The sequence below is a fragment of the Osmerus eperlanus genome, chromosome 4, assembly GCF_963692335.1.
Source record: "Osmerus eperlanus chromosome 4, fOsmEpe2.1, whole genome shotgun sequence".
In the NCBI taxonomy this organism is placed as follows: domain Eukaryota; kingdom Metazoa; phylum Chordata; class Actinopteri; order Osmeriformes; family Osmeridae; genus Osmerus; species Osmerus eperlanus.
Window position 1 is genome coordinate 11,368,820 of NC_085021.1, and position 24,285 is coordinate 11,393,104.

Consider the following 24,285-nt stretch of genomic DNA (forward strand, 5'->3'; position numbering starts at 1 on the left):
TACTTCATTTACATTGCAAAAACGTCTGACTGAGATAATGAAATGGGAGTCACAAGGGAACCTTTACTATAAGATTGTACATGATACTGAAATAGTTATTTCCCATCGACATACATTTTAAATAATGAAAATTGTTCATCTAATTTGATGGTCGTAAAAAAAAGTCTAAACACTAAAAAGGAGGTGTCTGAGTTGGAGTGCATTTACGAAAAGATTAAATACATCAGATGTCCAAAGGATGTGATCCTATCAGGTAGGTTCATCCATGTTCACACAGCCTTGCAGAGCTCTAAAAAGCTGTTTGCAGACTGACGCCATCACTATTCTTAAGTTTGTAGCCTTTAGTTCGAATGACTGTCATAGCCATTATCTCACGTTGCGGTCTATCAGATCAAATGTCATGAATACTGGCTGTTTACACCTGTTGAGTTAAATGTGTTGATCTTGTCTTCTGGTTTTTAAGCTAATTCACTCAAATACATCCATTGATTCAGCCCTCTCCCAGGTTGACTGCAATATTATCTTCAAATAAAGCTATGCAGAGCATGACGGAGCCCCCAGTCAACAGACCAAGGTTCTGCAGTAGAAAGCGAGTCAGGGGACCCATCGGACCCGGATCACCATGGAGCATCTCTGGCATCTATTGTGCACAGGAGACAGAATGTCACAGATCTTGTATAATTTCCCATTATAAACCTACACTAGCAATAACTGAGTTTGTAATCATTTACATGTAGTCATTTAGCAGACGCTCTTATCCAGAGCAACTTACAGTTAGTACAGGGACATTCCCCCGAGGCAAGTAGGGTGAAGTGCCTTGCCCAAGGACACAACGTCAATTTGCACGGTCGGGAATCGAATGGGCAACCTTCTGATTAATAGCCCGATTCCCTAACCGCTCAGCCATCTGACCCCCCCCTCACATTTGTCTGTAGTTACCATGTCAGCGAGGGCCACATAGAGGAAAACTCCAGCAGTGAGGGTTAGGATCCAGGGAGAGTTGTGGCCCAGAAGAGTGCCTGTCAGCAGGCCAAGAAAGCCCAGCAGTGCCGATAAGAAACTGAAGAGAGCGAGCCTGCGTACAGGCCATCCCGCTCCTAGCAAAACAGCCAGGTCACCTGCGAGGCATTCAAGACATGTTTTACTTTCACGTTTTAAAACACAAGACATTAGTTCATTTTAGGTCAGTCAAAGAACACTACAACAATTTTGTTGCAGTGTCATTGTATACCTAGCTCGTGAGGAAGCTCATGGCAGAACACAGCAATGGTGGTGCTCAGACCTCCAGTTAGACTATGAGAGAAAGCTGCACCTGAGAAACAGTGGAAAGAGGTCATTTTTGCTATTTTATAAATCCATAGCAATGAAGGTACATTTTCCAGCAAGGTTTATTGTAGAAATGTCCTAATGTTGACCGTCTGAATACCAATTGCCAGTCCATCAGTAAGATTGTGAATCCCATCTCCCATGACCACCATCCAAACCAAGCTTCCTATCCCAGCATGCTCCTGGTCAGGCAGGCTGTGTGAGTGGCCATGATGGCTGTGCTCAGAAGGTTGAGTTTGCTCTGGGACACTGAGACCTGAAGAGCACAATAGAGTATGGGAAGTGAATATGCTGAGGGATGAGAGTTATAGAAAAGGTCAATTGATTTTAAAATATGACAAAGTTATTCAAATCCATTTGTCCAGTACATTGACTCACTATTCAGGGGACTAAGCTCCCTCTCTGGATCAATATCGATGTTCCCCTTCCTTTTTTTACTGGATATCTGATGAGATATCACACATGAGAGACAGGTACAACTTGAAAGCCATGTATGGATTATCATGTCACTCATTCCACTGACCTTGTAGTGGTTCAGTAGTCCCAGAATGCTTTCAATAATGAAGAGGAGGTAGAGTCCTCCCAACACGCTCAGGCCCTTCAGTATGGGGTCCCACTCATCAGAATGGGGTGTTGTATTGGCCTATAGAGCAAACAACCTACAGTCATGCACAATGCTCACTTTGTATCCATCGCACAGATATTTACATATTGTGGCTCTGTCTATAATCAACACCAAATTTTATCAAATGCAGTTCCTTCTGACTTGACAGACACATCTGACAGCACAGTTTGCTGGTACTCACATGAGGGAGGAGATGCAGCAGGGCGTCCCCACACAGTGTCCCCACAGCCATAGCAGCCATTGGGCAAAGAAGGGTGCGTAGATGGGAGGGAGGCAGAAGGGGCACCAGGCTTAAAGCCAGGAAAGATGGGAGACTGATCAGAACCAGAGCCAAGGAGCTCCAACCCAGAGCTGCAGTGTAGACAGAGAAGAGTCAAATAAATTTTAATACAGAAAACATTTGCAGACATTGGTTGCCTTTTTTTCTGTATAAATTGTGGCTGTAACTCTGTGAATTTACCTTTGAGAAATGTCACATTACTGTCTGTCTGGGTTACATTGGTGTCCGAGTGGTGTATACAAACTCTGCTGTCTATCTGGTACAGAAGGGCCGGGCACAGGAAGCTGAAGTGTGCAGGGGTGATGTGGGACGCCCTCCCCAGACCAAAATTCCACAAAAGCTGAGTGACATTCAGACACTGTCATAGGAAAAGGGTGAGTGTAAGATTTAGAGGAGATGCATTTTATAAAACTTGTACTGTATACTGCATGGTGATTAGTTGTGAGTCTTGAGATTTGGGTTTGTTATTCATTAACAGAGATAAAAAACATATGTGTGACTCTTTGAACCAAGTGTGAACTTTAAACAGTTTTATTGAGTATTGAGACAATGGTAAGTGATAACTTTTGGAAAATGTTGACGCTGAACTGTTGGTAGTAACTACTCACGTTCCCATGGAAGTGTGTCTGGGTAGAGTGATTAGACACCAGTGATTCAAGCTGTTCATTTCTTGTGGTAGACGCAGGGTTTGAGTGTGACCATGGATCTTCCATCACTCTGACAGAGGTGGTACTCTCCTTAGATCCATCAAGATCCAGTCTCCCAGACAGTGGACTACTTTACAGGGAGATGAGGTGGTTGTAAGATAAAATAAGATGAGAGGACACTTTTTATAGGAGCATTTTGTATGTACATGCTCCTTGTGAAATTGTATTGGTACAAATATAACTCTTTCTTACCTGGCTATGTTTGCAAATGGAAATGAAGAATTCAAATTTGAGATAGGGATGTTGCGACCCTGGTTAAGGCTGTGTGAGTGAGGCTGAGAGGAGTCTAATGTATTTTGCTTCAGTCCATGGTGGCTGATCTCCAAAACACTGACCTCCCCTAGCCCAAGGCTGCCAAGTAACTTCTGCAGCCCTCCATATGATAGAGTTCCGTTCTCTCCATACTGCTTGAACAATCGATGCAAGTAGTAGCCCTAGATAACAGACAAAAATAATAATAATAATAAATGTATAATCATTCTTGTTGTGCATTATTTAAGGTTTAAATTAGTTTGAAATAGTATGAAGCATCAAACAGATGAGAAATATGTTATATTCCACACAATGTTCATACCTGTTCCTCAAAAGCTGCTTGGAAATGCTCAGAACTTGTCACCTCGTGTTGGCTTCCATTTAAATTATTTTCCACGATATTATTCTGTGGTTGTATATCCATGACATGACTGATTTCCCCTGCTTCAACCTCAAGCAATGCCACACAGATGTACGTTGCAATGGTCAGCATAAAGCAGATCCTTGAGAGGGAAAACAATTCAATAAAATGCACATTTGGTGAACAACAGTGCAGGTCGAACAAGCAATTAAAATAGCAGGTCAAATATCTGATTTTACACAAGACGTGTCAAATATAAATATAGCCTATTTTTGAATTACTCACATAATCCAAAGCTTGGAAAACAATTCGGTCTTGTCAAGGGAAGAGCTATCGGTGTGTGTAGCCTACTTGCTTTGAGATTGTATGACTGAAGGTTGAAGAGCTTTAAAGAAACCAGATAAGAACATTGATCAATCGATTACTTTTTTTGCTGATTTTGTACTGATGTTGAATGTTAGTATGCTCACTACAAAAGTTTTCAATTTATTTCAAGGGGAAACGTGTAAAAAAAAAAGTATGTTAACTTAACGTTAATATACATTGTCAGCAGGCAATATATAGTCATGGTCTATCACCAGTGTGTGTGTGTGTGTGTGTGTGTGTGTGTGTGTGTGTGTGTGTGTGTGTGTGTGTGTGTGTGTGTGTGTGTGTGTGTGTGTGTGTGTGTGTGTGTGTGCGTTTGCTCTACTTGCTTGCTTGTTCACGGCACGTGTGTATTTTCGGAGCGGTTGTGTGCGCGCGCCTGAGCGAATGACTGAATGTTCACGTTTAAATTAAGATGCCCTGTCATATTTCATTTATTTGCTGTCTGCCATAACTTCACCAGAATAATAGTAATTTCATTTTTAGCGATACATAATTTTGGTATTGGAGTTAATCGGTACCCTTTGCCTATCCACAATGTACAGGCCTGCCAGTCAGAGTCAGTCATACTAAGAGCTGACATGCTTACGTCGACATTACCTTGTTTGCGTGGGGTAGCAACCAGCACATAGAATGTCATGTTGCTTGCTTCCAGGCAAGGGACGTGGCTAGCTATCTGGCTAGCTAGCCTAGCTTGGTTTAAATGTATATTAGCCATACGGGCAGGAATGTTTAACTATAGCTAGCCTGAGTGCCACAGTCCAATTCAGTAATCGGAACAATAGGGCAACACAATTAAGTAAGTGTTCATATTGGCTTGTACTGCATTTAGAAGATGTGACTAGCGTTAGCTAGCTAGCTATCAGTTGCTAACGTTAGCTAGTTAGCTAGCCATACCCGGTAGTTGTTAATGTAGCTAGCCAGCACAGCGTAGCTTCTTAGCCAGAGAGGCGTTCGCTTAATCGTTTTCTATGATGCCAGCTGCATTTAAAACAATTACGTTACGTTTTGAATATCCAGTTTCTCAGACGAGGGGCAATAGCTGTGTGTAAACTACACAGCCATTTAGGCTAGGCTAGGCTATTAAGTCTAATGTGTTACTCCTCTCCCTCGACAGGCTGGCCCAGTTCATGGTTGTAGCTAATTAGACTTTCAGTTCCATATGTTTAGTTCGTAAATCTGAAATATTTGTGCTTTTCAATTCGACACTGCATATTGTTTATGTAGCAAGCTATGTTAAATAACAATCAAACCTTACATCTTAGCTAAATGAGCTCACCATTTCAAACGGACATCAACCTATCTTCCTTGTGGAATCTAACGTTAGACGGCTTGCCATACTTTAATTAGACACTGCCCAAGACGAATATAATATCTTAAGACTGTATGTAAATACTATATTGCACTATTGACTGTTCAACACTGCAGTATTACAGGAAAGTGTGCTGCCAAAAGAAGGCATAGGTCTGCGAGAACCTTGTTCTGTGATTGGAAATGTGACATGAGTAATAGATCTACCTCACTTTGGAGTAATCTGATCTAGCCGGTTTCTGTATCTACAGCTTTCCACTTTTTGATTTTTGATTTGCTTTAGGATTGAAATGATAACGGATCAAACAGCATTGCTTCCTGCCTCCCACTCTTGCAGCAGATTGTAAACTGTTACAGTAAATGGAGGCCCTTTTTCTTTGGATGGTTGTAATTAGGCCTTAGGGTACTCCCCCACATAATGCAATCACAATCCTTATTTGGTTTTAAGGTTTATTATTTCGGACACTCACAATGCTAATGGATTCAGATTAGTGAAAGTGATAGTGGGCTAATGCATTTTTGGCTACTACCATAAGTGTATTTGACAAAACCCCTCCCTGGATTCATTTCTTATTGATGGAGAGATGCTGTTGTGTTGATGCTGATGTTTTTCTATTTCACTAACCAGTTTCTCATCCATATCATTTAGTCATTTAGCAGACGCTCTTATCCAGAGCGACTCGAGAAACAATGCATGTTATGGTCCAAGGAGACAGCTCAAGAGCAAAGATGAGAGCAACATTTTTGTGAGGTAACTGGCCTACACCCTTTATATTTACTTTGATGATTTAACTATAGATTAACTCTTTCTGTCTCTGGATTTATTACTTCAATAATATCCGACAATGTGGGGATTCAGAAAAGGTATATTGTCACTCAACAGGCCATATTGTTCTACAGGGATAGGAGGTTTCCAGTAATGTGCCATGGGGTACGACGTCACCAGGTTTCAAGGGGAGGTGGATGAAGACCTGCTGTGTCCCATCTGTAGTGGAGTTCTTGAGGAGCCAGTGCAGGTAAGTGCCCTCATTACACCAATTTACTTTCTAGTTATTGTAGAGGCTCAACCTCTACAATGAAACCCTGTTACATTTTCCTTGTACAGTATGTTTAACCTTTTCTGTTTCTCTCATTTTAATTGGATCTATAGGCCCCTCACTGTGAGCATGCCTTCTGCAATGCCTGTATCACTCAGTGGTTTGCCCAGCAGCAGATCTGCCCTGTGGATCGCACTGTGGTGACACTTGCTCACCTCCGACCAGTTCCTCGCATCATGCGCAACATGCTGTCCAAGCTCCAGATTGGGTGTGACAACACAGGATTCGGCTGTACAGCCACACTGCGGCTCGACCAGCTGCAGTCCCACCTGAAGGACTGTGAGCACAATCCCAAAAGGCCTGTCAACTGTGAGGAAGGCTGTGGGTGAGTCGCTTAAACACCATGTCTGGCATCGATGCCATGAGACAGTCATAGCAGACGAACACCACACACAAAATACCTAAAAAGAGTTGTCTTGTAGTGGAGTACTGTTACATAAATCATTCATTCCAAAAAGCATCATTTCCCACGCAGACTTGAGATGCCGAAAGACGAGATGCCAAATCACAATTGCATCAAGCACTTGCGTAGCGTGGTGCAGCAGCAGCACACCAAGATCTCTGAACTGGAGAAGACTGCTGCAGAGCACAAGCACCAGCTAGGGGAACAAGTAAGCACATGAGAACAACTCATTCAACTGACACTGATAATATATACCGTATTTCTTCGAATAAACGCCACCCTCAAATAAACGCAGCCCTCGAATAAACGGCGTACCAAAAATGAACGTTGTGTAATAAACGCTGCCCTCGAATAAACGCCGCACCCAAAAAAATCTGAAAACGGTTATTTAATTGGTTAAATTCAACCCCAGTATTTATTACACATGTACATAACTTTTTGCACAGCTTTAACGTATAAACGTTAAGGCATTCTGCTTCAGATTTCTACACAATGTAGAACACCTGTATTTGAGACAGTTGTACTGCCAACGCACACCTAATTGATAGCCAATGAGAAAGGGAGTTGCCGCACTCATAGACAAAGAATAGACAAGGAGGTCAGCGGTAGCAGATGAAACCTGCGTTTTTAGCTGCATGATTCATTTGTCACAATGTCGGCAACGAAGTTGTCTATGGCTGCACTGCAGCTACAATTCCCGAAATATCTCTTACTATTTAAACGCCGCCCTCGAATAAATGCTGCGCCAAAAATGAACGTTATTTAATAAACGCTGCAGCGTTTATTCAAAGAAATACATTACCTTGAATACTGTATTTCAATAGCATGCAGTCAAATTCCCTGAAATCCCTAATGTTGTCTTTCTGTGGAGGAATTGAGATCCCATCTTCTTATGGCTTCTTATGTGCTACTATATGTCTCTCACCTTCAGTTGTAATGCCACCTTGAATGTCTGTCCTAAATTATGGTGTCTAAACTCCTTAAATATGAAAGGGGCAGTGGGCACATAAAAGACAAAGGAAGCTGAGTGACCTAATACATGTTTGTATGTACATGTCTCAAATCTGAAAATACTAGCTAGTCTTTTAGATCACTTTAAAAGTTAAAAAGGAAAGAGACATAAGCAAGCAAACATACACATATATAATGTATAATCTATACATTATATATAATATCTTATGGAGCAGATGAGGAGTCATACTCTTGTATCTTTCTAGCAACACTCCTCCAGCTTAGTCATTGATTACTTAAGCAAAATAAATCCCTCACTGAGATGATATACATGCATAGTAGCTTCTGTTCTTCCAAGGGTCAGGGTTCTGATGTTTGTGTGTTTTATTATTTCAGAAGCGTGACATCCAGCTGCTGAAAGCATACATGCGAGCAATCCGCAGTGCAAATCCCAATCTGCAAAACTTGGAAGAGAGCATAGAGTACAATGAGATTCTCGAGTGAGTGTCCATCCCTCCCTCTTCTCCCTTTGTCTCGGACTTGAGCAGATTTACAGTTTTGGGGCTATTGTAAAGAATGATTTAGGAAGTTATTAGTATACTAAGTACTATCGTTGTCCATCTTGCCAACAGGTGGGTGAACTCGATGCAGCCTGCAAGAGTGACACGCTGGGGTGGGATGATCTCCACCCCGGATGCTGTTCTACAGGCGGTCATCAAACGATCCCTCATCGACAGTGGCTGTCCTTTGTCCATTGTCAACGACCTGATTGAGAATGCCCACGAGCGCAACTGGCCGCAGGGTCTGGCCACACTGGAGACGCGACAGATGAACCGGCGCTACTACGAGAACTACGTGGCCAAGCGTATACCAGGGAAGCAGGCAGTGGTGGTGATGGCCTGTGAGAACCAACACATGGGAGAGGACATGATTCTGGAGCCTGGTCTGGTCATGATCTTTGCCCATGGAGTAGAGGAGATCTTGTAACTACAGTTATTAGGAGGGTCCACCGTGACAAAGGACTATGAATGCTTTTGTTCAGGGACAATGAAGTGTGACACCTTAAAAATATATATGTAGAATGTTTCTCTCACTATTTTACAGTGACAGCTAACATGCAAATTCTTGTCTCTACATATGAAGGAGCATAAAAGAACCCTAAAATGAGATCACAAGAGCTTGACATTTTTGCCTTAATGGGACATTTACAAGAAAGAACCTGAACTGTCATGATAACATAAGTATAAATGTAATCTTATTTACATTCCATTTGCTGATTCTTGGTCTCCCTGTTTGGTGTCCTCTATTGTGTAAACTCTTGTAAAAACAAATACTATATTGAATATAAATATTATGTTGCTATTCAGACTGTAAATATATTTACTTGGTTATGGCCAGGAGTCAGAACAGTGGTATTTTATGCTGCAGTAAATTGTTTCTTGTAAAAAAAGATTACATGTTGAGGCAGTGCTTATCATTTAGATTGCCATTGTGTGCCATGTTATTTATTTTTAATGTGACACCTTGCTTGAAGATACTTCTAGATTTAAATAGATGGCAATTGAATTAATTGAGAAAGATTGTTACTGGTTTTGCTTACAAGTTTTCTTTATCTTCAGTTGTATATAGTAAACATGAAGTTGGGTCCAATTAAACTGTTCAAATTGAAGTTGAATATTTTGAATTTATATGTGTCATTTCACAAATAATGGTTGACGTGATTAGATGCACAAAGATTCTTACTATGTTATTTGATGAGAAATGAAATTCTGACATGTTTCATTACCAAATATTTGTGTCTGAGAGCTTTGAATGCCTTTAAAGGAACAATATATGAGGGACTGGCTCTAACTAAAAACATGCAGGGCGATACCAATAAGTTCATTAGAGCCTGACTGATATGCTGAGATGCATGTGAAAAATGTTGTCTTCCACAAAGATCTCTCTACACATTGGCTTATTGAGAGAAGGATGGAAGATGTGCTCCACCGTTAGGCCTATGCATTACTCGATTGTTGACATACAGAAACATTGTTGCTAAAATTGAACATTGGAAATCGAGATATATTTGGATTGTAAATCTTTATGCATTGTATACGTTTTCAGTCTCATAAATGGTTTTGTTTTCAGTCAACTTGTTTTTGTTTGTGTCTTTCTTTTGTGCTGTGGTGTGCAACAAAGAAAGTAATAAATGACAAACTTCTTGAAATGAAATGTCACTCTTATTTTGTTTTTTTGGCATTGGGCATTCAGATACATTTTATGTTAATGTTTGTGAATTTCACATCAGGCTTAACATGGCCCATTTTACATTCCATATGATATGGTATTCTTGCTTATACATTGTTTATGAACTAAAAAGGACTTAAGGTTGGGAAGTGTAACCGCTCTGTACCAGTCCAGAAATCCCCCATAACTGTAATTCCACCACATCCTGTCACCAGGGTGGTTATAATGATTTATGGGGTAAGTGCATAATAAGGAAAAACAGCTGATCTTAACTCTACAGCTTACACAGCCAATGTGCTCTCTCTCCCTCTCTCTTTCTCTCTCACCACTCTTATGAGAGAGAAACTCCCATGGGCTGTTGTCTGGTGCTTGCTCTTGCCAGCTCATGCCCTCTGTTGAGGACTCACTTTTTAAATCCTTCCTATTGTGAATGGAATGTGAAACGCTCCCTGCCAAATAGTCTGTTATTATTCTGTGCTACATTCTGCATGCTAAATTAGTTGCCAGACATGAGGATTCATCCTTTACCGGGCATGGAAGGATTAAGCAAACATTAACAAAACAAAATCAATTTAAAAAGTTAGAAATAGGATGTCGCATCTTCTTCCTCAATGATGTAGCCTAGCACAATTAATGCAGACAAGCGAGCTATAAACTCAGAATATCGAATATCACTACAAATGCATACATATGTTCATGACGATACAATTAAATACAATTGGATTTAAAAGTTGATAATATTTATGGGTGAAATCTATGTTAATTACTTTAACGGGCAAGTCCTACGCTCGTCTAAACTTCGGTCAAAGTGCGTGCAGAGATGACAGTTCGAGGCGGTGCTTTATTGGACTATACTAGAGGGATAGTGCAGAGTCGGGCGTGGGAGCCAGTCAATCTTTCCTTCCCTCTAAACAGTTGAAACATTTTTTGCGGCCACACAGCTTGCTTCGCCGTCTTCAACAAGCAACATTTTTAAAACGTGTATTCAACCACCCTGCAATCAAGGGAATATAAGGCTTTTCAGCAACAGCTCAACAGTTTTAAAGGACTGCTGGACAACTGTCGTCGCGAAATAGAAGGTATGGTAGGAGAGGCTACTCATTAAAGCCCTGTCCGAAAGTCACTATGCTGAACGATGAAGTTCAATGGAATCGTGGGATTGTCCGTTCACAACTTTGTAAAAGCCGACATATTATGCGCTGATGAATTAGCCAAATCCCATTTCGATTGTTTACGAAATAGGACCTCGCTTCCTCCAGTTTTGCCTCTAGAAAAAAATGCCTTTATTTGAATTAAAATTATTTTTAATTTACTGCATGAACTAACCTATATAGGTATCATTGCGTTTAGTCGGAAATTTCGAGAATGAATTATTTAGTTGTACAATGATGAATTGACACATTGATGTACAACCAGTAATTGACTTATTTAACTATTCTCAATGCAACTATGATGTGATTCTCAATACAATCGTTTTTTAGGGAAATGTATTGCATCTCGTAAATGCTGTGGACGTTTTTAAATTGCAAGTAAAACAGCTTTCCAACACAAAGCTCAGTTCATGTCCTTAAGTTGTTCCTATGAGCTGCTTAGTTACCTTGCATTTCACGGGGTGCCTTGTGACTATATCTTACTTGGAATGTGTCGACTCAGAACCTACAGTATGGCTTGAACATATCAAGGACCCCTGGGTCTGTGCAGTGCAGTGGTATTATCCCATGGTTCTAATATAACCATGTGGATATGCTTGCTTCTAATTTTAGAGAGCAGTGATATTTTGTTACTTCTAAACCTCAGATTGCTTTATTTTCATTGTCTACTTTCATTTATGCATGAAGCCCCAAGAGTAACTTGCAGCCTTTTGTTTGTAGTATAAAGACAGGAAAGACTGGTCTCATTCTCGGGTCAATGTGGAACTGACTACTGAACCTGAGATACAGAGCCACGTGTGTTATCCCAGGTAAACAGGTGGCAACGCATTCCTGGACAATCTGTAGGTTAATAAACAAACTGTCTATCTTTATTCCACTGGAATCAGGTCGACCTGGGTGGTGGTCTTCCCTCTGTCTGTATAGCTGCAGAAGTCAAACAAGGGAATCAATAGTGTGTGGTGGTGAGGCCAACTGATCTATTGTTACTGTGTACTCTGTGTATAGTAGGACAGGCCCTGTAAACAAGGGTGAATTTATAGAACTTATTCCATGTTCAAATATTTTGAGCCTCTATGACTTTGCTCTATCGGGGATCTTTCTCTGTGATAGAGTTGCTTGTGAATGAACAATAATGAGGACCATTGGTAAGTTTTGTGGATGATCTTCCTAATTATGCTATATTACATTTAAATGGGTCATCTAAAAGTGCAGAATGTACAACTTGTTCTGTTCCCTGGTTTTGTTCTGCAGAAGACGTGCTGTGCCTTATATTAGTCCTTTTAACATGTGTCATTGCCAGGGCTCACACTGTGAAAGTAATGAGGCTGCTTGGTGAAAGGGTGCACCCTCACAAGTCCAGACGAGTCTGTTTTTGCAGTCAATCCACAAAAAAACCTTAGCTGACTGTTGCATAAGTTCTACCTTCGTATCAGGAGGATTTCAATGGGCTATGTTGTCATTTGTTTGCCAAGCAAACAAGAAAGCGAGCCTCCCTTACCACTTCCAGAAGTAAGTGCTTCATGTAGTGATGGGCTGATTTACACATTTGAATTATGTCTGACATTATACATTTTGACTCACTTCAGGAGGTTTTAGTGTACTACCTTGGACAATTGTATTCTGTGATAAAGGCTAGCCTTCATTTCCCCTTATAAAAGATACAGGAAAGAGATACACTGCAGGAGAGCCAGAGTAGTTAAAAGCAAGTGATTTAGCTGTTTTTAGAAAGTTGCACTCTTGCAGTTTACTCCTTTGAGCAAGCAGTCCATTTATAGAGAGGTGTATTCTCTTGTTCATGAGATGAGTCACAGTAGCATCTGAATGTGGAATGCAACTTAGACTGTGGTCTCTATTTTGAAGGCCAACCAAGCAAAGCAGTGTGGGAGTGGGTGGTGCAAGAAGGGAAACCTCACAGCGGCTAGCTGGGCTCCCCTCATACATCTCTGCCTTCTGCCTCCACTCTTGTCAACGCCCATGGCAATCCTCTGACGAAAAGGGAAACACTTTCCATAGCAACAAAACATGCCCCCACCCTTACTAACTTGATGTGCAGTAATCTCAGCACATGTCAGAGAAGATAAAAAACGTTATTGTCTGTTAGTGAAAGAGGAAAACTATCCAAGCTACTTGAGGCAGACTGTTAAAAAAACGCATCTTGTTTTCCGACCACAACTTCATAAAGTCAAGGGGTTGCTTTTAAAAGTGTTAAGAAAACAGCACATTTCTTTAGCACAAGGCGAGGGTGAATAACAGCTTGCACAAATAAGGTCACCCCCAATCATGCTAGTGTTGTATAAAGATCAATTAGGCTTTCCTCGTACATATGTTGAATTTTACATAACTTGGTAGACGGTGCAATTATATACATGTACTGTATATTAAACTGTAACTCAGAGGTTAAATTCTGTATATGGAATACATTTTCAGAGCAGGGTAAGATTGAAATCTGACAGCTGGCCACTTGTACTGGAGAGAGAGGCTGCGGAGACCCAAATCCTTCATTATTTTGTTTTGAACCTGCCGAGGCAAAGACTGTTGTACTGTTTTACATACCTTGTTTTACCGGGATCACTTTATGCCAGTCATACAAGCAGAACCGTGTCTCTATGGTTGTGTGTATTATAGGGCCAGGGAAAGCATATGGGTACTACCGGACTATTTCTGTTTGACCTCCATTGCTTTTTAGCAGTCCTTGTTCTGTCTGGTAGTGATTTCCACTCTGCATGTGAACATTGTGTATGCAAATAATTATCTGATCAGGAAGTGGAGAATCAGATTACTCAGATGGCTTGAAATCATTGTGACAAGGATGATGATGGTGTTGATGGTGTTCCCTCTCTTATGAGGGAGCACATACATGCTCGTGTCAGCATGTTGCTGTAAAGGACAGGGAAGGTTAACTATTAAAGAACATGTCTAAGTAATTGAATAATCCCTTTTGTAGTTTATACCATATGTAGGGTATTGAAATTGTGGACATGGTATGTTCAAAAGGAAGATGGCAAGGGACCCAGTTTATGCATTATTATATGCATTATCTTACGTTATGAGGATGGATCGCTGATTCTATTTTGAAGTATGCCATCGCTTCATTCCCCTCTCTATACCCTCCACAATTGCCACTTTGCTGTCAATTCTGCTGGCTGCCACCTGATTGGCTGCATAAACAAAACTGCTAGGCAACGCTGCTAACCTTTTGAGGGAATTAAGTGGGGACAGCGTGACCCTTTGTTAGCACAAGGAGAAGAGAGTTGGTTGCTTCACATGGAAAGAGTGGTCTATTTTTTCGTTTATGACATTTAGGTATTCTGTACCAGTCTTCTATATCCTGTTCTTCTGACACTCACCACTGTAAAATACACTGGGGTCTCTATTTCAGACCTATAGACATTTAATTTAAATGGGAAAGGAAATATATATATAAAGAAAGCCTAAGCACTGCTATGTAAAATGGTCTTGCTTATGGGACTTAAATTTAAATTAAATAAATAGATTTCTAGGCTGGAATTTTTAAAAGATTGCAGCGAATAGGATAGAGTCTGAATGGTTTTAGAAATAAGGGGTTAATGTTAATGACTTTGTCCTACAGGCAAAAAGAAATGTGGGCTAGCCTAATCATTTAATTCACTAAATATTTGAAAAAAGGCTTTGGGTGCAAGAACCTCTAGAGACATAGAATCTAGGGTGCTTGTGGCCTGATATCAATAGAGTTTATATGTGGGCCAAATTTACATAGCATAGGACAGTTCACAGTATGATGGTTAGAGGTGTGAGTTACTTAAAGTTGTTACTTGCTGCACTACATAATTTACAGTTCCAGAGAATAAGATTACATTGCAGGAAGTGTGTTTGGTCTGTGTTGCTTATCCTTGCAAAAAATGTTTTGTTAAATACTGAGATGGTAAGAGAGCCAAGCTCATAGCATGTGCCCCAATCCTCTAGACTTGTTTGTCTTGAGGGAACGGTTTTAAGGTTTAGGCTATTTGCAAATTAGAATGTGACCAGTGTTGACCATGTTGTTTCTAGATGTAAATCTTATAGCTTCAGAGCTTTTCCTAACTAGATTTACCGCTGTTGTGATTTTTACTGTCCCATTTTGTATACAAATGCTAGTCTTCTGATTAATGTTGCTATCTTCTGCTCACAAGTCTGACACTTTATCCCTCAATTTCACACTACATACTGATGTATGCTCTCTCTCTCTGTTTCTCTCTCTTCCTCCGCCCCCTCTCTCTCTATCTCTCTCTCTTTCTCGCCCATGCACAGGCAGTTAGTGCAGACGCAGGCACCATGTCCGCCCCCACAGACCCAGAGGTGAAGGAGCTGAACCCAGTCGACTTCATCCAGCTTCAGCAGTACATCGACTGTGAGTATAGACAGCCAGCTTCCTCAGTGCTTCACCTCTTCCATTTCCACCCACACACACACGCTCTTATGTACTTGGAAGAGGTGACTGTCTCTCTAAAGTATTTGCAAATGTAGCAACACCCACACTGTGTACCTTGATAGACCTTGATTCAGACAAACTGTGAATACATGCATACACATTATCTTGATGAAAGGGTGCATGCTTTAACTCCTAAGAGACGCTTAAACATCGCATTTCACATGTGTGTGAAGGTTAAATATACCAGCAGTTTTCAATCTATAGAGTCTGGCTGTGTTTTGGTTCGAGTGGGGATGTGAAGTGTGTCGTGAGTGTGTGTGTGACCTTTGTGTCTCTTCTCCCAGACTGCAGACTGAAGGTTAAAGATGTGCTAAGGGAATTTGATGCAGATGGCAGATTGGCACAGCACAGACACGGAGAGGTGAGAGGAAATCATAGCCAGGTCTATTGACCACGTAAGTCATCTGCTCTCTCCCTCTCTTAGTGAGTTTGGACACTGAAGGCTACGTCACTAGATTGGATTTCTAAACACTACGAAATAAACACGTCACTTGAGTGGGGTCTTTATAAGCATTAATTGCACATTTTATGAGTAATACCTCAATGGGATTTACTACAGAATTCAAAACCATCTTAATTACACATTTTCCATTATCTATTTTGCATTTTTAAAAACAAACATTAAATTATATTTTTTATATATTTTACAACAAACCACAAGATTATGTACTGTAAACGTAGGTATACATTATATTTCCTCACACTAAAGGGCACACTGAATGATTTGCAAAGGTTTATGAATGCTTATGGGGACCCTGTTTAAGTAGAGTCCTAAAATGAATGCATTTATGGATTTTCTATTTATTAAGTAGATAAATCAGACTCTTAAGACTAATGTCTTTTGTAGTAGATAAGTCTGCCAGCTAAAGTTGCAAATGGAAATTGCCTCTTGATTTTGCAAATGCAGCAAGGTGCTTTTGAAGGATATGCTGGCAACCCCCATGCAGTGTAAGCCAATAATAAGTGGCTTTAAAAACGGCCCCTTAAATAATGTGGACATCAGCAGTTGGGGTTGCCAACTAATTACATAATAAAACCATGGAGAACAAACTCTTGGAAAACTATAGCAAAGGTAATGAAATAGTGACACAAGGCAGTTTACTCTAGGACATCAGTATACTGACACTGAAAAAGCTTTAATTTTTCTTTTCAGAACCAGGAAATGAACAGGGTGACAACACGCATAGTTAGAGAGACATAATAAATGCCTGGCTTTCAGAGCATCCTTTTTCTCACAGGCAGGCATTTGGGCCCTGAGGTCTGACTGTGCCTAGCATTATCGTTATTTATTTATAGGGCAGCTTTGCAGTGTTTCAACCACACAAATGAATCCATTTACATTTTAGAAATGATCTCAGTACTACTCTCACTGGTCTATGTGTCTGACCTTCCAGGACTGATAGTGACAATATGATCTCTCTCATATCTGTTCCAGTGCATCAACAAGGAAGGTTTCAGACTATTTCTGAAAACCTACCTGGAGGTCGACGACTTCCCTGCAGACCTCTGCCAGCGCCTCTTCTGCTCTTTCCAGAACTCTGAACCAGAACAGGAGGGCAGCACTAGTCAGTTGGTGGTCCCTAGACCAACCTTACTATTCTTAGACAGCCATGTCCCTACTTAAATATCTACAGTATCAAAGCTCACAACATGACGTGTGTATGCTGGATGTATATTGATCCCAGAATCTTCTCTCGTAGAAGAGGTCTTTCTCAAGGACGTTTCGTGTTACTTCTCTCTTTTGGAGGATGGCCAGCCTCGAGACAAGCTGGAGTGTAAGTCCTGACTGGGTTCCCCTCTGCTGCAGTAACACACTGCAGTATTCTGTCACACCTCTGTATGATGGATCGTTCCTTCACAATTTTTTCTCTTTCTTTTCAGTTGCTTTCAAACTGTATGACAGAGATGGCAACGGAGTTCTTGACAGCTCCGTAAGTAACTGCACTAAAAGAGTTATTGTCAACACGAGATAAATGCCAGTTTCACCTCAGTGCTTACTCTGTCTGTCTGTTCTTGTTGTCTGTTGATGCAGGAGGTGGATCGCATCATTGCTCAGATGATGCATGCTGCGGATTACCTTGGCTGGGATGTGTCAGAGCTGCAGCCGGTAAGATACACACATTGCCTTCTGTGTTTTGCCAAAGGGGAATCACCATAGCTTTCCTCCATGCTACAAGGAGTTGCTGCGCACACATCTCCACAGGCATGGGGGTGTGTGGGGGTTTTACAGACAACTGGTATTTTATGTTCAGCCCCAGTGTTGAAGTCTGGGAAATGTAAATGAATTGGGAGCTAAATATACACTGTTGTTTGTGCAGGTGCTGAAGGACATGATGACGGCCATTGATGCCGACAGCAGTGGAACAGTGTCTCTGGAGGAATGGGTAGAAGGGGGGATGAACAATGTGCCTTTGCTCGTACTGCTAGGGTTGAAGGTTGGTCCATCCATCTTTGCATCCCCTTATTGTGTCACTGGGTTTCCTGTCACATCACTGGGAGAAAAAGATCTATAGCATTCCGTTGTATAAAGTGTGGCTGTGGTTTTTAAAACACTTGATATGTGTAATGTGTTCAAACCTCTGCACATCTCTCGTATTCTCTCTTTATAAAGATCTCTCTCACTCACTCTCTTGTTCACTCTGTCTCTGCTGCTCTAGATGTTTCTGCTGACACAGGGTAGCAGGCATTGGACACCACCTCATGGCATACACCCTCACATAAACACAATCTCTGTGCATCTGACTGATTCACTACAATGTTTACTTTACCATAATGGTTACCTCAGCTACAGTATTTAAACCCCACCTAGAAAAGAATCTGTAACCTTTAGACTGCAACAAACCCACGGCTTTGTGAAATAAATAATCTGGGGGGCCACACATTTAAATATTGCAGATAATGGGGTTATGACCTGCTAACTATGTTTAGCTCTCAGACTGACTCACTGTGTAGCTGACCACGAACGGCATCTCTCTCAACCTTCTAGCCTTTACAAAATATTTTGGGGACTTCCCCCCCCCATGCTATTTTCAGCCACCAAAGAGAAGTGCAGGCTCTCACACATTCATTTTGAATCTCGGTGCTACATGTTTAGTACGCTCACTAAAAGCATGGGTCAATCAGTCAGTATTTGTGAAAGTATTTTTTCTGTAATATGGATAAGAGCATCTGCTACATTAGATTCAGAGTAACCTTATAATCCTGTGTAGCACACATAGGATTAGTGTGACATGGTATTCATGATTTTGTGTGGTGAGTTATTAATAGGGTCGCAATATTATTATTCAAGACTCGGATCTGTTCTGAGCTGTCTGTCCGAGTCACAGCGGTGATGAGATGAAAGGACTATGAAGTCCATTGGACACGCCAATCTATCACTGTCGTTTATGAGGGTTGCACAGGCAGGGCTTAATGGTATTGCAACAAACCGCTTCAGAAAACATCCATGACTTCCTGCTTTTCAAATGAGCCACCATGAACCACAAAGATTTGAGAGCACGCACTCATCTTCTACCCCACACTTCTCTCTCAGATGACCCAGAAGGATGGCCAGCATCTATGGAGGATGAAGCATTTCAACAAGCCTGTCTACTGCAATGTGTGTCAGAGCATGTTGCTGGGACTGATGAAACAGGGGCTCTGCTGTTCCTGTGAGTGCTGGATCTCTCCACCAGAGGGCGATACTGTCTTCATTTTTCCTTTTCACTCTATCATCATGCTGATGCACTGACAACTTCAATTTAGCAGTATTCTAGTTGAATTCACCTGTCAAATGTAGAATAGATAACAAAAAAATGGCTAGTAGACAATGTTTTTCTTGTGTTTTATTTGGTGCAGGCTGCAAATACACTGTGCATGGACGCTGTGCCAACAGAAACCCTGCTCCTTGCACCAGGACCTACGTCAAATCGAAGAAAGAGACAGGGGTAAGCCTGATTCTTGAAAGTACTTCTATTGACAAAGTCTTACAGTCCTGTACACTGTCCCATATAATTACATGGTGTCACAGGTTCCAGCCCATGACTGGGTCAGTGGGAATTGTGACTCTGGGAAGTGTGACAAGTGCCAGAAGAAGATCAAGAGCTATCAGAGCTTGACAGGGAAGCACTGTGTCTGGTGCCATGCCATGGTAAGTAAAGAGGGGGTAAAGAAAGATAGGTTTCAGTTTTGGTTATTTTCCATTCAGTGAAGCTGTTTGCAGCCATTTATTTAGTCCTTGTGTTTTTACAGACATTGTGACCTGATCATTTATGGTTCTCTAGTTATTATTAGTCTATTCGAGTCCTTCTAGGTTTACATTATTAGGGGAAACTCCCAACCCTGACCCAAACCCTTGTGTTGCATCATCTTTGTGTTCCAGCGCCATGACGAATGTGCATCTCAGGAGCCGTCAGAATGTAACTGTGGCCCACTGAGAGATCACATCCTCCCACCCTGGGCCATTTACCCCATTATAAAGGTAGGCCAGAAGGATCATGTTGCTGTAAAGATCTGAACCTACTCATTTCTTCCAAGGCTGTTCTCACCTAAGAGGCCTATGCCAGATTGAATAGGAAGAAACTTGATCATTTTCATTTTCTTGCATAAAATGTTAATGGTTTGTAATATTTCCACTGATGTGACATCCAGTTTTGTTTGGAAGTAACATAGTGGATCATATAATCTCCTGTCTGTGTCTTCCTGCCAACTCACTCTGCCACCTCTTTGCTCACCACCTTAGGAGAGACAAAACAGCCTGAAAAATGACTGCTCAGGGTCAACTGAGGACAGTGACCACAACACCACTCCCGATGGACAGGTGCTCCAGGTACAGGCCTTTACTGATAGGCCCGTTCCCTGTCACTTATCTAGTAGCCTGCTTTTAATTTGAGCAAAAAAGCTCTGGGTAACATTTAATATCTGTGAACAGATCAACCCTGTTCCAGACACTCACCCTCTTCTAGTGTTTGTGAATCCTAAAAGTGGAGGCAAGCAAGGAGAAAGGTGAGGCTTTGTGTGATTAAGAAGAAGAATTATTTGATTATATTACAAAGAAATGGTAAGTGCTGGATTTATTAAATCTGATTTTTGTTATTTCAGGGTCCTGCGTAAATTTCAGTATTTGCTGAATCCACGGCAGGTATACAACCTGTCAAATGGTGGACCTGGACCAGGGTATGTTATCAGATCAAAGGGTTAGGGTTATAGTGCTCTCTGTACACAGGACTGAATTACCTTTATGTCCTGCATAGCTATAGCTGTGTTCATCTGTATTTTCAGGCTATCCTTCTTCAGAAATCTCACAGATTATAGGATATTGGTTTGTGGAGGGGATGGCACTGTCGGCTGGATCCTTGATGCAATAGGTGGGGCCACACATGTCCAAATCTATGTGCAAACAGCAATTGCTTCCTGTTGTTAGATGGTACTGAAATCTATCCCTCTTTGGTCTAATCAGACAAAGCCAATCTTCATGTGCGCCCACCTGTGGCTGTGTTACCCCTGGGTACAGGAAATGATCTGGCACGTTGCCTTCGATGGGGAGGAGGTAAGAGTCATGATGCCCATCAGATGTAGAGAATATCTGATGTCTACAGCTTTAGAATGCACCATCTTTGGATGTTGGTTTGAGCTCATGTGGATGTATGTGACCATCTCTGAAGGGTATGATGGTTCAGTTCTGAGTCGGATCCTGAAGGATATCGAGGGGAGTTCCCTGGTGCTCATGGATCGCTGGAGCATACAGGTGATCACAGAGGACAATCAGGAGAAAGGAGACCCCGTGCCTTATGAGATCATCAACAATTATTTCTCCATTGGAGTGGTAAGTATTCAACAAAGATGGCAGATATTTAGATCATCATCTTTTTACATTCACAGAGAGTGCCTTCTATTCACAGGATGCCTCCATCGCCCACCGATTCCACACCATGAGGGAGAAACATCCCCAGAAGTTCAACAGCAGGTGCAGTTATCCTGCGTGACTTTATCCTGTTTCAAGATGGCCTTGCATAATCCCATTTTTTTAAGATTGATTAAATTGTTTATGGTTCCAGAATGAAGAACAAACTATGGTATTTTGAGTTTGCCACCTCAGAGACGATCTCTGCGTCTTGCAAGAAATTGAACGAGTGTGTCACAATCGAGGTCAGTGCTTCTTATCAGCACACAGAGGTACAGCCTCTAAACCTCTTACTCTGATCGCCAGAATAACTTGCACTCCACCTTCTACATTCTAACAGTATCACTTAACCTTATAGTTTTGTGTTTTCCTCATCATGTGTATGATGATAATATTCTGCCTGTCATGATGTTGCTCGCTTCCCAGTGCAGTGGCACTCAATTGAACCTTAGTGGACTGTCTATGGAGGGGGTTGCTGTCCTCAACATTCCCAGCATGCATGGTGGCTCCAATCTGTGGGGCGAGGCAAAAAAGAGTGAGAGCAAGGAGTTTATGAGCCAGGAGCTGCCTGAGGTGATTGTTGATCCCGATGCCCTGAAAGTGAGCTCGCAAGGTATGGTGAAGATAACTTGCTATAACATGCTATGGTTTCTCATCATAAATAGTGATTGCTTTTATTGAAAACATGAAAACCATAGAAAAAACCCAGACCCATTTTGTCTAATGCTCAGTGCTCTCCCATATGCCAGATCTCAGTGACAAGCGGATGGAGGTTGTGGGCCTCGAGGGAGCCATTGAGATGGGCCGAATATACACTGGACTCAAGAGTGCTGTGAGACTAGCAAAAACATCCCAGATAACCATTAGGTGAGCATTTGAGACTTGTACAGACAACTAACCTCCTCAGATAATCATGAATAAATTGACATCCTCACCCTTTTGAGCTGGAAATAAGCTCCCTGAGCTGAAGAGAGGTATGTAGCGCCCCAGTCACACATCCTAACGTGTCCAGCACTAAAGGTGACAGTTTCATTGTTATGTTAAGGTTTTATAGTATGTCTCATGAGCTGAGTCATTTAAATGTAAATCAACTCTTTTTTTGACCATGCACCACTTTTCTGCTTTTCCATCAGTCCCAGTTCCTCTGGTATTGCACAATTGTAACTATATAATGAGGCTTATTTACACTCTCTCAGGACTAACAAAGCACTACCAATGCAGATTGATGGTGAGCCTTGGATGCAGCCACCTTGCACGGTGAGTGCGCTAAGAAAGAAAATTAGCGTCTTACCTTTTCCAAATTGCACTCAACTCATTTGATAGTTCATATATCACATGCCTTTCTGAAGTGATCAATTGTAACATATTTTTTTGATTTTCTGTAGATTCACATCACTCACAAGAATCAAGCCAGTATGCTGATGGCTCCCCAGGCCAAATCATCTAGCTTCTTCACTTACAAGTAGAATACTGCCTGCCTGCTCCAACAGTGACTTATATACTTGTAGACTTTATAGTATGCACTTGTTTTACATTTAAATAAGGATTTAAACAGCCTCATTTGTGAATTACGAATGTATATAATAGTTATGTGAGGCGTTGAGTAATCAAGGTATTTCCGATGAAGGACTCACAAGCTGAATTTACCAAGTTATGTGGTATACCTCTCATAAGAAGCCTTTATAGGATGTATTTTGTTTAAAGTGTGACCAAAACAGGTTGACCAAACTTTCTTAAAACTTGACACATTGCTTGTTCTGCCTTAGTGCAAGGTAATATTATCGAAATCTTGCTTGAAAACTACTACTGTTGTAGTGTAAACTATTATAATAACAATATGTTAAGATAAAATCTATTTGATGTGCCTTTGTCTTTTTGCTCTGCAATATTAATCTTATGTGTTCTAGAGGAACTAATAGGATAGATGTAGAAGAGATAATAGAAAATGTTGTTGTTTTATTTTCTTAAAAACAGCTGTGGCACTCCAGATCAGTCATGCTCTTGCTGATTTCCAACATAGTTTATGTTTAAACTACATCCTGATTACGAAGCAACTTTTATTTGGATAATTGTCCATAGTTTTACTATATTGTGGACAAATGTATTAAAAGATTGTGCAATTGTAGATCATTGAGAGATAATAGTTATAAATTGTTATTTGACACAGTATGACGTTCTTGATGTGCTTGCTTCTAAAATGACTCGTGCATTTGAGATGATGTAACTATCACGTGTGTGTACAGAGAGTAACTTGCATCTTTGTTCTCAAATTACCACACTGCTGTTTTAATTAAAAGACTGAGTGAAAAATGTAACTGTATTTAGTGACAATATGGATTTGAAATTACCTCAAACAAATCGAATTTATCTGATTGGATGCTTGCTAGTCATATCATTTCAAATGTAATCTTACAAATGTTAATATATTTCAAGACTATGTCTTTGAGATTTTAATAAAAAATAGATTCAACACACTGTTTATTTAATTTATGAATAACCAACTAACAAAAAACATTATACTTTTCAGTCTTACCCAAAAGCAGCCCATGCACGTAACACCTTTGATCACAAGAGGGCACAATTCGTTAAGCAGTACAGACCATTGCCATAAAATGCAGTTTCTGTTATCTTTGTATTGTGATTCCCACTTTTCCAACAATGATGAAAGTGTGCTACACATTGTTACATTTTTGGCTCGTCTATAGGACCACATCCTTTTGAAATTCCTGAAAAATATTTGAATATGAATCTATAGGCTACATGTATAGAATAAATTACCCATGTTTCAGTTAACGATCTGCCAAAACAAGTCACGTGTCCACCTAGTGATGATCATAGTACTTTCGTTGTCTCTCTGCCTTTGGAAAGTACTATTGTACTTAGAGCACCTTTTGGAGT

General features: G+C 40.9%; 3 protein-coding genes across 9 annotated transcripts; 2 read left to right on the forward strand and 1 right to left on the reverse strand.

Annotated features, from left to right (window-relative positions):
• Positions 1-30: 30 nt before the first annotated feature.
• Positions 31-5,360, reverse strand: slc39a5 (solute carrier family 39 member 5). Of its 4 annotated transcripts, none has more exons than XM_062458965.1 (13): positions 5,197-5,360; positions 3,837-3,936; positions 3,513-3,693; positions 3,131-3,372; positions 2,840-3,008; positions 2,412-2,589; positions 2,133-2,302; positions 1,850-1,969; positions 1,705-1,771; positions 1,427-1,582; positions 1,232-1,312; positions 940-1,118; positions 31-640 (listed from the first exon to the last, which is right to left on the reverse strand). In XM_062458965.1, coding segments are annotated over exons 2-13 (1,695 nt in total). In that variant the 5' UTR covers positions 3,839-3,936; positions 5,197-5,360; the 3' UTR covers positions 31-490. The 4 variants fall into 4 exon arrangements, with proteins under 4 accessions (XP_062314949.1, XP_062314950.1, XP_062314951.1 ...); XM_062458966.1 differs by lacking the exon at positions 5,197-5,360 and adding an exon at positions 4,518-4,947; XM_062458967.1 differs by lacking the exon at positions 5,197-5,360 and adding an exon at positions 4,094-4,122.
• On the forward strand, positions 4,473-9,813 carry rnf41 (ring finger protein 41). 3 transcript variants are annotated; one of them, XM_062458969.1, is made up of 8 exons: positions 4,473-4,716; positions 5,857-5,872; positions 5,912-5,979; positions 6,129-6,244; positions 6,379-6,650; positions 6,801-6,936; positions 8,076-8,179; positions 8,312-9,813. In XM_062458969.1, the coding sequence occupies exons 4-8, from the start codon at positions 6,155-6,157 to the stop codon at positions 8,664-8,666; spliced, it is 957 nt and encodes a 318-aa protein (XP_062314953.1). In that variant the 5' UTR covers positions 4,473-4,716; positions 5,857-5,872; positions 5,912-5,979; positions 6,129-6,154; the 3' UTR covers positions 8,667-9,813. The 3 variants fall into 3 exon arrangements, with proteins under 3 accessions (XP_062314953.1, XP_062314954.1, XP_062314955.1); XM_062458970.1 differs by lacking the exon at positions 5,857-5,872 and having other exon boundaries at positions 5,878-5,979; XM_062458971.1 differs by lacking the exon at positions 4,473-4,716 and having other exon boundaries at positions 6,112-6,244.
• Positions 9,814-10,736: 923 nt separating this feature from the next.
• On the forward strand, positions 10,737-23,697 carry dgkaa (diacylglycerol kinase, alpha a). 2 transcript variants are annotated; one of them, XM_062458972.1, is made up of 24 exons: positions 10,737-10,987; positions 15,326-15,425; positions 15,791-15,867; positions 16,942-17,071; positions 17,207-17,281; positions 17,388-17,437; positions 17,539-17,613; positions 17,825-17,941; positions 19,039-19,156; positions 19,344-19,432; positions 19,516-19,635; positions 19,867-19,965; positions 20,227-20,313; positions 20,416-20,489; positions 20,586-20,660; positions 20,766-20,851; positions 20,944-21,033; positions 21,149-21,309; positions 21,386-21,450; positions 21,542-21,632; positions 21,814-22,000; positions 22,137-22,254; positions 22,584-22,644; positions 22,773-23,697. In XM_062458972.1, the coding sequence occupies exons 2-24, from the start codon at positions 15,350-15,352 to the stop codon at positions 22,851-22,853; spliced, it is 2,202 nt and encodes a 733-aa protein (XP_062314956.1). In that variant the 5' UTR covers positions 10,737-10,987; positions 15,326-15,349; the 3' UTR covers positions 22,854-23,697. The 2 variants fall into 2 exon arrangements, with proteins under 2 accessions (XP_062314956.1, XP_062314957.1); XM_062458973.1 differs by lacking the exons at positions 10,737-10,987; positions 15,326-15,425; positions 15,791-15,867 and having other exon boundaries at positions 16,946-17,071; positions 17,192-17,281.
• Positions 23,698-24,285: the final 588 nt, after the last annotated feature.